The 12,806-nt window shown below is 38.7% G+C and overlaps 1 protein-coding gene across 1 annotated transcript in view; it reads left to right on the plus strand.

Moving 5' to 3' along the window:
• LOC149793065 (ras-related protein Rab-8A-like) overlaps positions 1 to 12,806 on the plus strand; it is an 82,549-nt gene that overhangs the window by 17,660 nt on the left and 52,083 nt on the right. The window contains exon 2 of the mRNA XM_089966964.1: positions 3,478 to 3,538. Within this exon, the coding sequence (XP_089823090.1) occupies positions 3,478 to 3,538 (61 nt within the window). The remainder of the gene's footprint in view (positions 1 to 3,477; positions 3,539 to 12,806) is intronic.

The raw sequence follows: 12,806 nt of genomic DNA on the forward strand, positions 1-12,806 counted from the left end.
GTCGTTTTTTTTTTACCAGGCGCTGACGACACTAGATCGTTGAGTGCAGAAAGTAATAATTAAGCAAAATAACGATTGGACAAAATGTCCGATTCGCCCCCTCTGCTGCTCGTTGTGACATGATCAACGTTATCTAGAATTGCTACGATTTCCTTTCCATCGATGGAATAACATGTTCTGCTAAACAACGCCATGACTACATTGTTGACAATTCCAACATGAATATCGGGAGGACACTCATTATTGTTGTCCCCTATCAGTTTTCCCTCGATTCAAAGAAAGCCTCACACGAAATAAAGAATCTAGAAGTGCCCTTCACTTTTAATTCTATGTTTTGTTGATCAAGGACCGTAGCAGAGTACGAATAGTACTGAAGATATGTGTTGCTGCGATTTACATTGGTACAGGCACGCCCATGTCCAACGCAGGATCGAATGTATCTTTGAATTAGGCCATCGTTTATACATTTATGGTTTCGTCTGATTCATTGTGTGAGAATATTATTTCGTAGAGATTGGGTGAGAATATATTAAACAGTATTGCGGCGTATATTATATTAATGAAGAAAAATTCACAGATTGATGCACATAGTACTTTCAAAGAATGTATGATTATACAAGATTCTGGGACAATGCTACTGAAATTTTTCTAACGTTTCGGTACAGATTAAATAACTGTTTCGCTTGAATGCATCCTACAGATTAGTATGAGGCTCAAAATGTGTGTGCTATCTAGTATGTGTGTGATATCTAGAGCTTCTTGATAAATTAATCGACTTAGCACAGCAACATATTCGACTTGGCCAGTAATTTAGAAAAGTGAAAATTTGTATTTGACATTGTTACGAAAAAAAAATGAGTAGACCACCCAGTGTGGATGAATTAAATATCCTATAATTTTATGATGATGTAATTAGCTACTTTTGTTGTAGCAGTTAAGATTGGCAAGGATACACTAATTTACAGAAATGCTAACAATAGATAGCTCCCAATACACTTTATATCCAAGTTTGCGGCTTCTTTTCATGGTGCCTTTGAATGTCTCTACCCCAAACCCAAGATTGTATATACAAGTTTAAACAAGCCAAAACAAATGTCGCAAAAAATCGCCAGATGGTATATTTTGTCGCCAATTAGTAAACAAAATCGCAGTTTGCGACATTTTCGAAGCCCAGCGCCATCCCTGAATTAGCATGGTTGTGTTCGAAATTGTGCTGTTGGAAATGGAAAACTACAGACGCATCTGCAGACAGATCCGAAACTGAGGCAGTAGAGATCAAAATCAGGTAATTGATTTACAGGCAGTGAATATCGAATAACTGATAGCCAGCAGACTTTGCTTTGCAAAAAACATTTACGTGACTGAAGGGTAAAATCACCAACAGAAATTTGCTGCGCAAGAATGGTTTATGCAAGTAAAGAGTATCCACAATGGCACTACTGTTACTAGTGACATCATTTGATAATGCCACCGTATATTTCTCTATTTCCAATAAAATTATAACAGCTACATCTTGGTACGCTAGCCGTGTTTGTTACGCAGTCTTTCACGCGTGCGTTAAAACTATTTTGTACTGCCCCATAGTGCATACACTCGGGGTAAAGGAGAAAAGTCATGGGATATATAAAATCTTTGATTCGCAGTCTCACAGAGGAATACATGTGTTTTACAGATAAACATACCCAAGTAAATAACTTAAAACTGACTTTATTCGAAAAAGAATTTTCATAAATTTGGATTTGGATCGAACACCTTTGAAAACATCCCATTTGGACACCACGTTGGCACATGTGACAGGTGTCAAATATGTGATTAAAGGCTCATAAATATAATTATATTTTTATTATCCAATAATAATTTGTGACATAATACAACTGTATGGTTAACAAAATATATTTTAAGAATTATTTTGTCATTTAAAATGAAAGCATTCTGTAAATATCGCTAAATTTGTAACAACATTACTCGGGAATTTCCGTATATTCCTTAATGACGGAAACTAACGAAGTACCGGTGCAGCGAAAAAGTACAGTGATACATACCATCCGAAAAAAAAAGCCCACAAAACAACCCGAATACCTGTAATACCGCTCACATCTAATTGCTAGTACAATTCGAATTATGCAACATCATATTAATGTATTAATATGTATTGTTTAATGGTGTGGATACGAATGGTAAGATAAAGGTTAAAGTCTTCGCAAGGCCACTAGTTCCCTCTTTATAAATCCATTAGGATACTCTTGCCTCTCATATGGTATAACATAATAGTTGTCCTTTATGATAAGTCCACTCATTATACTGTTTCCCCTCGTACAGCACAACACACAATGGTCCTTCATTATAAATCCCTCAGTTTAATGTTTCCCCTCGGACAGCACAACACACAATGGTCCTTTATTATAAATCCCTCAGATTAATGTTGCCCCTCGTACAGCACAACACACAATGGTCCTTCATTATAAATCCCTCAGTTTAATGTTTCCCCTCGTACAGCACAACACACAATAGTCCTTCATTATAAATCCCTCAGTTTAATGTTTCCCCTCGTACAGCACAACACACAATGGTCCTTCATTATAAATCCCTCAGTTTAATGTTTCCCCTTGTACAGCACAACACACAATGGTCCTTCATTATGAATCCCTCAGTTTAATGTTTCCCCTCGTACAGCACAACACACAATGGTCCTTCATTATAAATCCATCAGATTAATGTTGCCCATCGTACAGCACAACACACAATGGTCCTTTATTATAAATCCATCAGATTAATGTTGCCCATCGTACAGCACAACACACAATGGTCCTTTATTATAAATCACCCGAGCATACTGTGCAACACCCCTTGTCCTTATTGCTGCTATCCCAGGGAATAACAAGCTGACTGTTGACATTCTAGCCTGGTACATTGAATGGGTGAAAAAAAAGCTGTGTGCAAAGTAGAAATTTGTTTGCTTTTTTCAATTAAAACGTTGGGCTAGTTACATAAAAGTTTGTTAGCCCACTGATGATTGTTTTTAGATGGGCGTGTGATACTACTCTCTGTACCCATTTAAAGTTGGTTTGAGGGAGCAATGGTGGCTCATAGTAGAGCATCAAACTTATTATTCACTACCTACCCAAGGCAACTTGAATCGGCAGTCTTGGTGTATCGCTGTGAACTGCGTTTAGCTTTCACTTCCTTGGAATTATATCGCCAACACCGCGTTAAAGGTACCATTAAAAATCTTCAACCCCATCCTCACGCACCCCGCAATCCAAAAAATAAAATAGTTGGTCGTACAAGAGTAAATAATGTCTAGTGTAGCTTAATGCTACATCAGTCGCGGAGAAGGCAACCCACGCCATTTTTATACTGTGTATATAGTTCCAATCTTTGTGCAATGTTATTTATATAGTATCTGTTCTGTGAAACATAATGTCTACATCAGTGCACATGCATTTTAGCACTCAGCATGCGTTCTTTTCCTTTCAGCCGTTGATTTCAAGGTGAAAACGATAGATCTGGATGGAAAGAAAATAAAACTACAGATGTGGTATGCCATATTTAGAAGAAGGTGTATCATTTCCTACATGCATATTCTGCTGTTTATTGTCATTTCATGATGTGGTGGAAGTGGACAATATTGAAAATATTTTTGTCACCTTTTAATTCTTATCCATTAACAGTCTTCTTTATAACAATTTACATATACATTGATAAAATCAAGAATAATTACTGTCTAAGTATCACTTGCCATGTAAGCGGAAGAGAGCATTTTATTTACTTAAGTCGAACACGAGTATATCCGTATAGAGAGGCAGTGAAAACTAATTATAACGCTGCCTTGAATGATATAATGAACCAAAATCGGCCAGAGTAACAAGATATAATTATTAATTCCTTGAATACAATTACTACAACCTTTGGTCATGTATACGATTTTGCAAAACATAATCTGTTAGTTGTCTCAGTCAAGCCTATACACTAATGGATTGATTGATTTGCACTAGCAAAGAATTACTCCAGCTTCAGTGCCTGTAACATAATTGCCTATTTTATTTCCCTAACGCCTCTGTTCCTTATCTGTGCAAAATGTCGTCGATGGTTTTCCATTTCCACTAGCACCATTTCGAACTCAGCCATACTATATGTTTTATTCCTCAAAAGCTATCAAGTAGAGTTTATTAATCGTCATGAAACTACGTTGTGCTGAGGCGAGAAGTTGTAAATAAATGCGTATCCATGAATGTAATCTATCGAAATAATTTTACCAGCACCTCCTGCGATACCGGTTACTATCGATAGAGCCCCGACAACTATTCAGATTTGTGCTCCATATTATAGTCGCCGTTGTTGCGATTCCAGAAAGAACAAGGTTAAATGTGGTTGCCACGGTTATTCCGCAAATTGCACCATACACACGCATTTGTATTTCACGAGAAGCGCGTTCTTTGGGTGATTTCATATCGCAGTTTCAACCAATTCTTTTTTACTGATATAACTGTCTTACAGTCATAGGAAATGTCCTTTCGGGGGAATATTTTAATTTCTGGCTGTTGCACGTTCTTAGGGGTTGGCATTACTTTGGTATTAAACCATACTGATTATGCCACCGAATAGTTTCTGAAACAATCGGCTTCGTCTTCGCCCACCCAAAATATTACACGGACAAGTACGTTCTTGCTGAATATCAGTTGAGAGTTTTCTCTTCTTGGCTGAGTCAATGTTGATGCAACATAATCAATGGGGAATGCAATCAGGATGGATTTGTTGGTGAACTCCACTTAATCTTTGTAGAAATAATCCCTGATTATTTTTGTGTATGGCTTTGCAGTCAGCAACTGTTCATTTTCGCGTGTTATTGCTATAACGCAAAGATCGCCTTCAGTTGGTATTGGTACATTAGAGTAGTCCCAACTGTAACGCAAAGCTCGCATTGAGTTGGTATTGGTACATCAGGGTAGTCCCAACTGTAACGCAAAGCTCGCCTTGAGTTGGTACTGGTACATCAGGGTAGTTACAACTGTCGATTTATATTTGGCTCTTAAAAATATTATATTTTAGTGCATATATTTGTTAATACCATTTTAGGACATATATTTGTCGGCAAGTATAACAAAATCATCATCAATAGAAGCATCCGCTGTGAGCTGATCCATCACGCTGTCATCAAAATCAGCAACCTCATCACTGCATTCAGAATCCATTACTTGTACGTATTGACAAACACCAAAGACGGTCAAATACCCGTCCTGACAGATGTGGGATGATTCATAACGAATCTCATCTCTGGCGACCAACGCATCCAATAAAATATACATAAATTATTTTGTGAGACAGGTGTCGGGTTCGTTACATATTATTACTCATATACCATTCTGGTTGTTTATCAATGATATCAGTTGACTTCATCCACTATTATAACCGGATACCAAAAATAAATATGATCCGGACTCGCGCGCTGTTAAGGTATGATATTTAGGTTTATTGAAACCATTTACATTAGTAAAACAAGCCAAACATTTCTTATTATAGGGTCAGCTTTTTTCCTCTCTTTCACTGGTCAGCAGTCCGAGGTATTTGCTAATGAAATTACTACTGAAGGTAGTTGTGATAGCACTTTGGTGACATTTGCATTCACATTGTTTTTCTTATAAAATCAAACGATACCCAGAGGTTCTTATTCCCCTGATTTCATGGATTGCAGCCATGTTGTTTGGAACGGAGACTAGCAGATTCAAAACAAAATCTTGAATGTCCGCATTAGATAAGTTTTCAGGTTGATCATGGAAAATCACAAGCTCGCCCGGTCGACGTTAACAACAATCCGGCTGGTAAGCTAAGTTTCCGCTTTATTGGTAAACCTGCTCAAATCCACATTAGAGCAGTATCGGGTTGAGTAGCATCCGTAAATGTTAATAAGCATTTAATACATTATGAAGCATACTTTCTAAGTAGTAAGGTAAACTCAACACAATGTTGGTGAACCCTGGAGTGCACGCAACGCTTCAATAACAAGGTGTCCATATATTGCCCCATCCGTACGAGTTTTGAACGGTAGAGTCGACTAAACAAATGGTTGTTGTCCACCGCCTCGGGTTAAATAATAAACAACTTCCAGTGACGGTTCAAGCCAGCACGAGTCAAAATACAAAAAGTATTGAGGTGTTACCACCTATGCGACCCAGTGAGACCCAGGTCATAGTGATGAATCCAAGTTAATAATCCTAGTTTCCATTGTGCGGAGAATCATTGTCACAAGTTCGGTTTTTTTAGACCTAGAAAAAGCGTTCGACCTAGTATGGACCAATGGACTAATGGCCAAATTAAACCAATTTGGAATAACTGGACGCTTGTTCAACTGGATTGGCGATTTCCTCACAGGCCGGAAAATTACCACAAGAATAGGCAACACCCATTCGGAAGAATTTTCACTTGAAAATGGAACACCGCAAGGCAGTGTAATAAGTCCGTTACTATTTAACCTAATGGTAAACGACCTTGACCTCAATGTAGCCTCCAGAAAAATAAACTTGTCACAATTTGCAGATGATAGTGGCATATGGAGGAATGGAAATCCTGCCAATAACACAGTAGTTAAAGAAATCCAGCAGAGCCTAGACAACATAAGGAGATGGGCGGACAAATGGGGTTTCAAAATATCTCATGAAAAAACTGGCAATCATATTCACCCCCAAACGAAATAACAACCTAGTCTATCCAAACTTCTATATATAAAATCAATTAATCAAATACGTAACAGTAGTAAAATTCCTAGGAATGTTCTTTGACAACCACCTCACATGGAAACAGCACATTGAACAACTCACCCAGAATTGTAACAAAGATATCAATTTACTCAGGAACATCACAGGGACTGACTGGGGATCCAACCAGGAAACCCTCCTCACGATATATAAAAGCCTAATTAGATCAAAACTGGATTACGGTTGCCAAGCATATAACTCGGCTAAGCAGCCTGTACTACAAAAACTTGACACTATCCAGAGAAAAGCCTTGCTATTATGCACAGGAACACTCCCCTCAACATCATTAGAAGAACTACAAACACTAACAGGAGAACTACCCTTAAAATTACGTAGGCAAGAACTGCTCCTCCGATACTCCATTCGATTAGATACCCACCCAGACAACCATCCCACCAAAATAGCTATAAATAAGTGTAAAGTTGTCTTCAAACCCAAAATCATACCTATCACACCAAGTGGCAAAGTAATCCTTGAACTAAGAGAAAAGACACCTCTACTAAAAAAAACAGGTAACAAACAATACAGACCAGAACAAATCACCATGGTTACAAAAACCACCAAGGATTAACATGAAGCTACCAAATTAGGCAATAAAGAAGGACAAGAAAACTTACTAAAACCTGTACTGGTAAACGAAATCAACCAAAAATACCCGGACTATGTTAAAATATATACCGATGGATCAAAAACAAACAACCCACCAAAAACAGCAGCAGCAATAGTCATCCCTGAATTCAATATACAAACGGGATCCAGATTACCTGACTATTGCTCCATTGACACCACTGAATTATGGGCTATACTTGAATCACTACAATGGATCAAAGACAACCAAATACCTAAAGCAGTCATTATAAGCGATTCCCTAAGCGTTATCAAATCGATCCAAAATCGCAATACACACTCTAGGGAACAATTCCTCGACAGAGCATGCCAATTAATCGACGATATCACCACAGCACATCAATTAGTCGAGCTCATGTGGATACCGTCGCACATTGGAATCTCTGGCAACGAAACAGCAGACAAAGTTGCAAAAACCAAACTAGGAGATCAAAACTCTATCAAGCTTAACTATAGCTCTACAGAAGCAATAAGCTTCGCACAAACATATATAGACCAAACATGGCAAGATTTTTGGAACTCCTCCACAAAAGGGAAAAATCACCATGAAACCCAAAAAAACGTAGATAGGAACATACAGCTACCTAAGGGTACCTATTTAGAACAGAAAACCATAAACAGGATAATAACTGGAAAAACTAAACTAGCAAGCAGTTTTGGAAGGTTTATAGGACCCAAACCAGCAACCATTAACTGCTTTAACTGCCACACCACCGAAGATCTACACCACGTATTCAATATATGCCCAAAATATCAACTCGCTCGGAAAATATTTATCAAAAACCAAAAAGAGATTGGATTACCACACACATACCCAGAGTTACTTATGGACTGTAATAAAAATAAACAATCAGCATATAAAAATATAAATCAATTCATAGACTCAGCAGGACTTAGGAACAAAATATAATTACTATCCCCACAAAATCAAAAGACCCAGTAACTAGCTAAATAAATGTAGAAGCCACCACATAAAAAAACCATAACATATCATTCAATTTTATAAGAGTATTAATAAATAATTCACTTACGAAGCACCTATAAAAAACTAAGGAAACCGCAAAATCGGATGTCCTAGATGTCCTTAAGGAACCGAGTAATCAGCTAGGATTCCTGTCCTAGATGTCCTTAACGAACCGTGTAATCGGCTAGGACTCCGGTCTCTTGCTAAATAAAGTATAAATAACATTCAATCTCTAAAAACATCAATTAATAAATAACTTAAAGAGGTAATATCTAAAAACTTATAAATAACATAACGTAGGAAACACACCCTAAACGCCTCGACTAGTAATACCATAATAATCTTGAAAATCTCTCTTCATACATGATATCTACTAAGAACCTCTATAAACAGCATAGAACATCCCCCCTCCTTTTAGAACATTTTGAAGAGAAAAAAAAAATCTCGAAAAAAAAAAAAAAAAAAGGCAAATGCAACAAGAAACCAGCGATGTAAAGCAAGCAGGACCGTTCCCGAGCTCTCCTTCCCACTAATGACAGCCAACCATTCAACTGTAGGGACCTTTATGGACCCACAGATTGAGGCCAAACTATCAGGGTTCCTTGAATCCATAAAAGCCTGGGGGAGGTGGCACCATCCCTTCCCCAGGAACAACTAGCAGGCTGCGGTGCAGTCAGAAAAAAGTGGCACATGCACAATTGTGCGAACGCTACTATAATTAAACTCAACAACAAAAAGTCACAAGTTCATTCCGCCAAAAGACATCTCATAAATGCTTGACTGATTTTATCATAGCAGGTAGGTCAAGACTGGTTAATAGTACACACCCTTTGCGAGTCGTATTAAGTAGTCGAAGATCTCTTCTTGACGGTAATTTGCGAGTCGTTCCGGGTAATCGAAGACCTTTTCCTTTTTTTACCCCCCAAACATTTTCAGAGCCATTCCGGATGTAGATCCGACAGTCCCTAACTCAGCTGGTTTTGCAACTGCAAGAGCCACAGTCGCTAGCAAAGCTGGAATGGCTGCGAGGAATGGAAATAATCCACCGGTCTTTTGCATTTGTGCCACCTATGTCTTGGGTAACTTTAATGTTACTGATGTATTCTTTTGCTTGGCCGCATTAAGCTGATCATGTTATGTTTGACTGAACCACATGACGATACTTCTTGTTATCTTTCTCGGAGAAAACCTCGGTGTGACCTGCAGTCCTTATTTTTAAAAGCTGTTTACGGTCAAATTTACAGTCTAGATTAACTTCGTGATGTGACAATATTTGTGCTGATCAGTTACAATAACTACAACAATTAAAGGTTTTCCAAAGGCGTGCCAATGACCCTAGTTCGACCACCCGCGCTCCCCCCCCCAAAAAAAAAACTAGCATCTAATGAGAGAGAATTACATCAATTCATCTGTAACAGTTTGGGACGCAGGGAGGGGAAGCGAAATCGCTCGCACGGACAGTTACACAAACACGAAAGCGAATGTCGAGCACATACTTCTGTACAGGTCCATGTGTTCCAATGAAGTGTAATAAATCGGGTCCAATGTAGGAAAATCTTTTTTGATAAATCTGCATACCTGTATCAACGTGTTGGTCTCAACATTAAAACACGACATGAATATCCTGTCAAGCAGAATTTTTCGGAGGGTTCATGAAAGCCATTTAATCGGAAAGAAACTTAAGACACGCCTAGGCGGTTGAATACCATCCGATTAACGTTCTGTCCACCACGCAGCTGAACTACAGTTTGAAATGCTCCGAACACATGTCTTGGTGCCCTCATACCTGGTTCGGCTGTTATTTGCCATGACAGTTGCCGAACGTTGTTTCCATACGCGTCTGTGGGAAGCATCATAAATGACAACGGTGTTGTGCATACAGAACTCATAACGATACAAAATGTGTTTCTGAAGCCACTGAAGGGATAATTAGAGAAATCTATAATGTTTATTTCATCAACACATCTTTACTAGCAACACCTCGATGACGCCAAATTACACCATTCTTAATGGGTTTTCGGTATATTGTGACTTTGTCGAATTGCTCGCGAAAAGGGTAATGATTTTCCGTGGAGTTGTCCTCGACGCTACATATGTGAAAAGTTGTAATTATCATTGATAGCAGTTACAGCGAGTGTTTCAGCATTTCATATCGGATTTCTAACGTTTATGTAGGTATACTGGATATGATTCTTTTACTGTCCGATCCATTCTTGTTAAACATCGTAGAAGGGCCAGCAGATCTCGCGTAATCGGAACTGTATCTGGTGGGTCAAATAATCATCATGGCAATGTCAAAGTTTATCAAGCATGCTTTGATTTCCTTTTCATTGGTGAAATAATATGCGCTGCCATACAGCACCATGATACCATTGTTGCACCATCGGGGTAATAAGCAATGTCATTTTGTGCAGATTTTCTATTAATTTCAAATAACCTCACGTGTCATGCACTTATAAATCTATTAGAGATTTTATATCAGGATCAATAGCCGGGTACGAATAATAATGATAATCTTGGACGCTTTGATATATCTTCAACGGCATATCCATGTCAAATGCGGGATCGGTTACTTCTTACAGTTTTGCAATTGTTTACACATTATCAGTTTTGTGTCATACCTTTTGAAGGCTTTGCTACTCGCGTGCACAAACGTAATCTGATTTCCATTTTTGCACTAGCAAATAAGTGAATTGGTTACGCGTTGCTGAGCAGCCTCATTGATGATTTTATTGGCTGGCGTGGGCACTGTTACTGTTGAGGGAGTGCATTCGCCTTTGATTCTAGCCGCGGTGCTTGTGTCACTAATTGTTGTAGGCAATCTCAAATTGACTGAAGCTCTCGCAATCCCAGATTTGCAGCCGATCCTCAGTAACTTTTTTTGATGTTATCAATTAGTCGCATTGCTTCTTGTTTGGCAATCGGTGCAGCCTGAAGTCATGGCTAAAAGTATTTTGGCGTTCCTGTAAATAATCCCTGGACAGTTTCACCAAAGCCATGTCCGTAATATATAATGTGGCCAGGTTTAATCGCGTTAATAACAAGCACGGGTATAACGCGTTCAAGCGCATTTGTCATTGCATGAAATATAAGGCCGATATCTAATTTACAGTTGTATCGTCAAGGTCATCCCGCGTACATCCGCATTGTGCACATCCGGGTCTACAAGAATAAAGCAAATATGTGTCAATAATGATGACGTCATGGGTCAAACTGATTCCAGATCGTTGAGGTAATCCTTATACCCCATGCGTAAAAATCGTATGTCATCGGGAATCTTGCCAGACCAACTTTGAATTGTTCTTATTGAAGACCGTGTGATGTCAACCGCGTATGTAGAGCAGATTCGATCAAGATGGCAGAGTTGAGTAAGATCTCGTGTTCTAGTATAAAATTTTGTAGTATTTTGTGGTCATCATTGAAATGCCCCGTCGGATCTCTTAATTGATCAAGTCCATGTCGCACGCACCAGGGTAAATTCAATCAATATCATTCCAGATGGCGCTATCGTCCGATGTGACACAATGAATTATTCGCGGGAGGGTCCCCAAACAGTCGTGATCAGATATTAGGCCAACTGTAATATATGCGCAACGACGCTAGTGCGATCTCAAGTATGCGGGATTGTCCAACAGTGATTGGGATAGAAAAAGTCACATATAATTCTGGTGTTGATGAGATTGTGATCACCGAAGTAACGCTTGGGTTTTATTCACAACAACGCGCTGCATCGCGGTATAGATTTCGTGTATGACACAAGGTGTTTCAACACGAAGTGTTTTAATTGAAAATCGTCAGAATTCATCATCGGTGTTGTATTATAAATCATGGAAGTCCTTAATGAGTTCGTCCATCAACAAGCGAAACTTCCTCAGGTCCGTAATGTCTTTTGTGAGCAACCGCTGACAAATCGATGCAGCCTCATTGATGACTTTTGGTGCGTTGCTGGCTGCGCGAACCGACCTCACAAGAGTTTCCAACCAATCCATAAGTTCGTTGTGGTCACACTTGTAGACACCTTGGAAACCTAATCCACTAAGGCCTTCACCTATAGGCGGACTGGGAATTTCAGTTTCATCTTCCAACATAATAACGTCTTCTTTCAAAATGGGTGGAGATGGATGTTTGCTAGAACGTTTGGATTTAGCTTTCACTTGTAGTTTTATTAATCCTTTCTTTCTGTCATAGTAAGACTTTGAGACGATGAAAGTTTTACGTGTGGAGGTTTACTTATTTTCTTGGGTTTAGGTTCGTACGATGATATTGGTTCATACGAAAGTGCTTGCCGCCTGGATTGAGACTTTTTCCAAGTTTTGGACACAAGTTCTTCATATGATTTAATCCCCTGACTAAGGTCGCTGTTGTTAAATGCATTAATCATATGCTGATAAGGTGGCTTTCTGTCTTCCAGTAATCTCCTGAATATCTATTTGTGCCATTCTGATGTATTCATCAAGTACTTG

Source organism: Sinohyriopsis cumingii, chromosome 8 (assembly GCF_028554795.1).
Source record: "Sinohyriopsis cumingii isolate HCF-2022 chromosome 8, ASM2855479v2, whole genome shotgun sequence".
NCBI classification, from domain to species: domain Eukaryota; kingdom Metazoa; phylum Mollusca; class Bivalvia; order Unionida; family Unionidae; genus Sinohyriopsis; species Sinohyriopsis cumingii.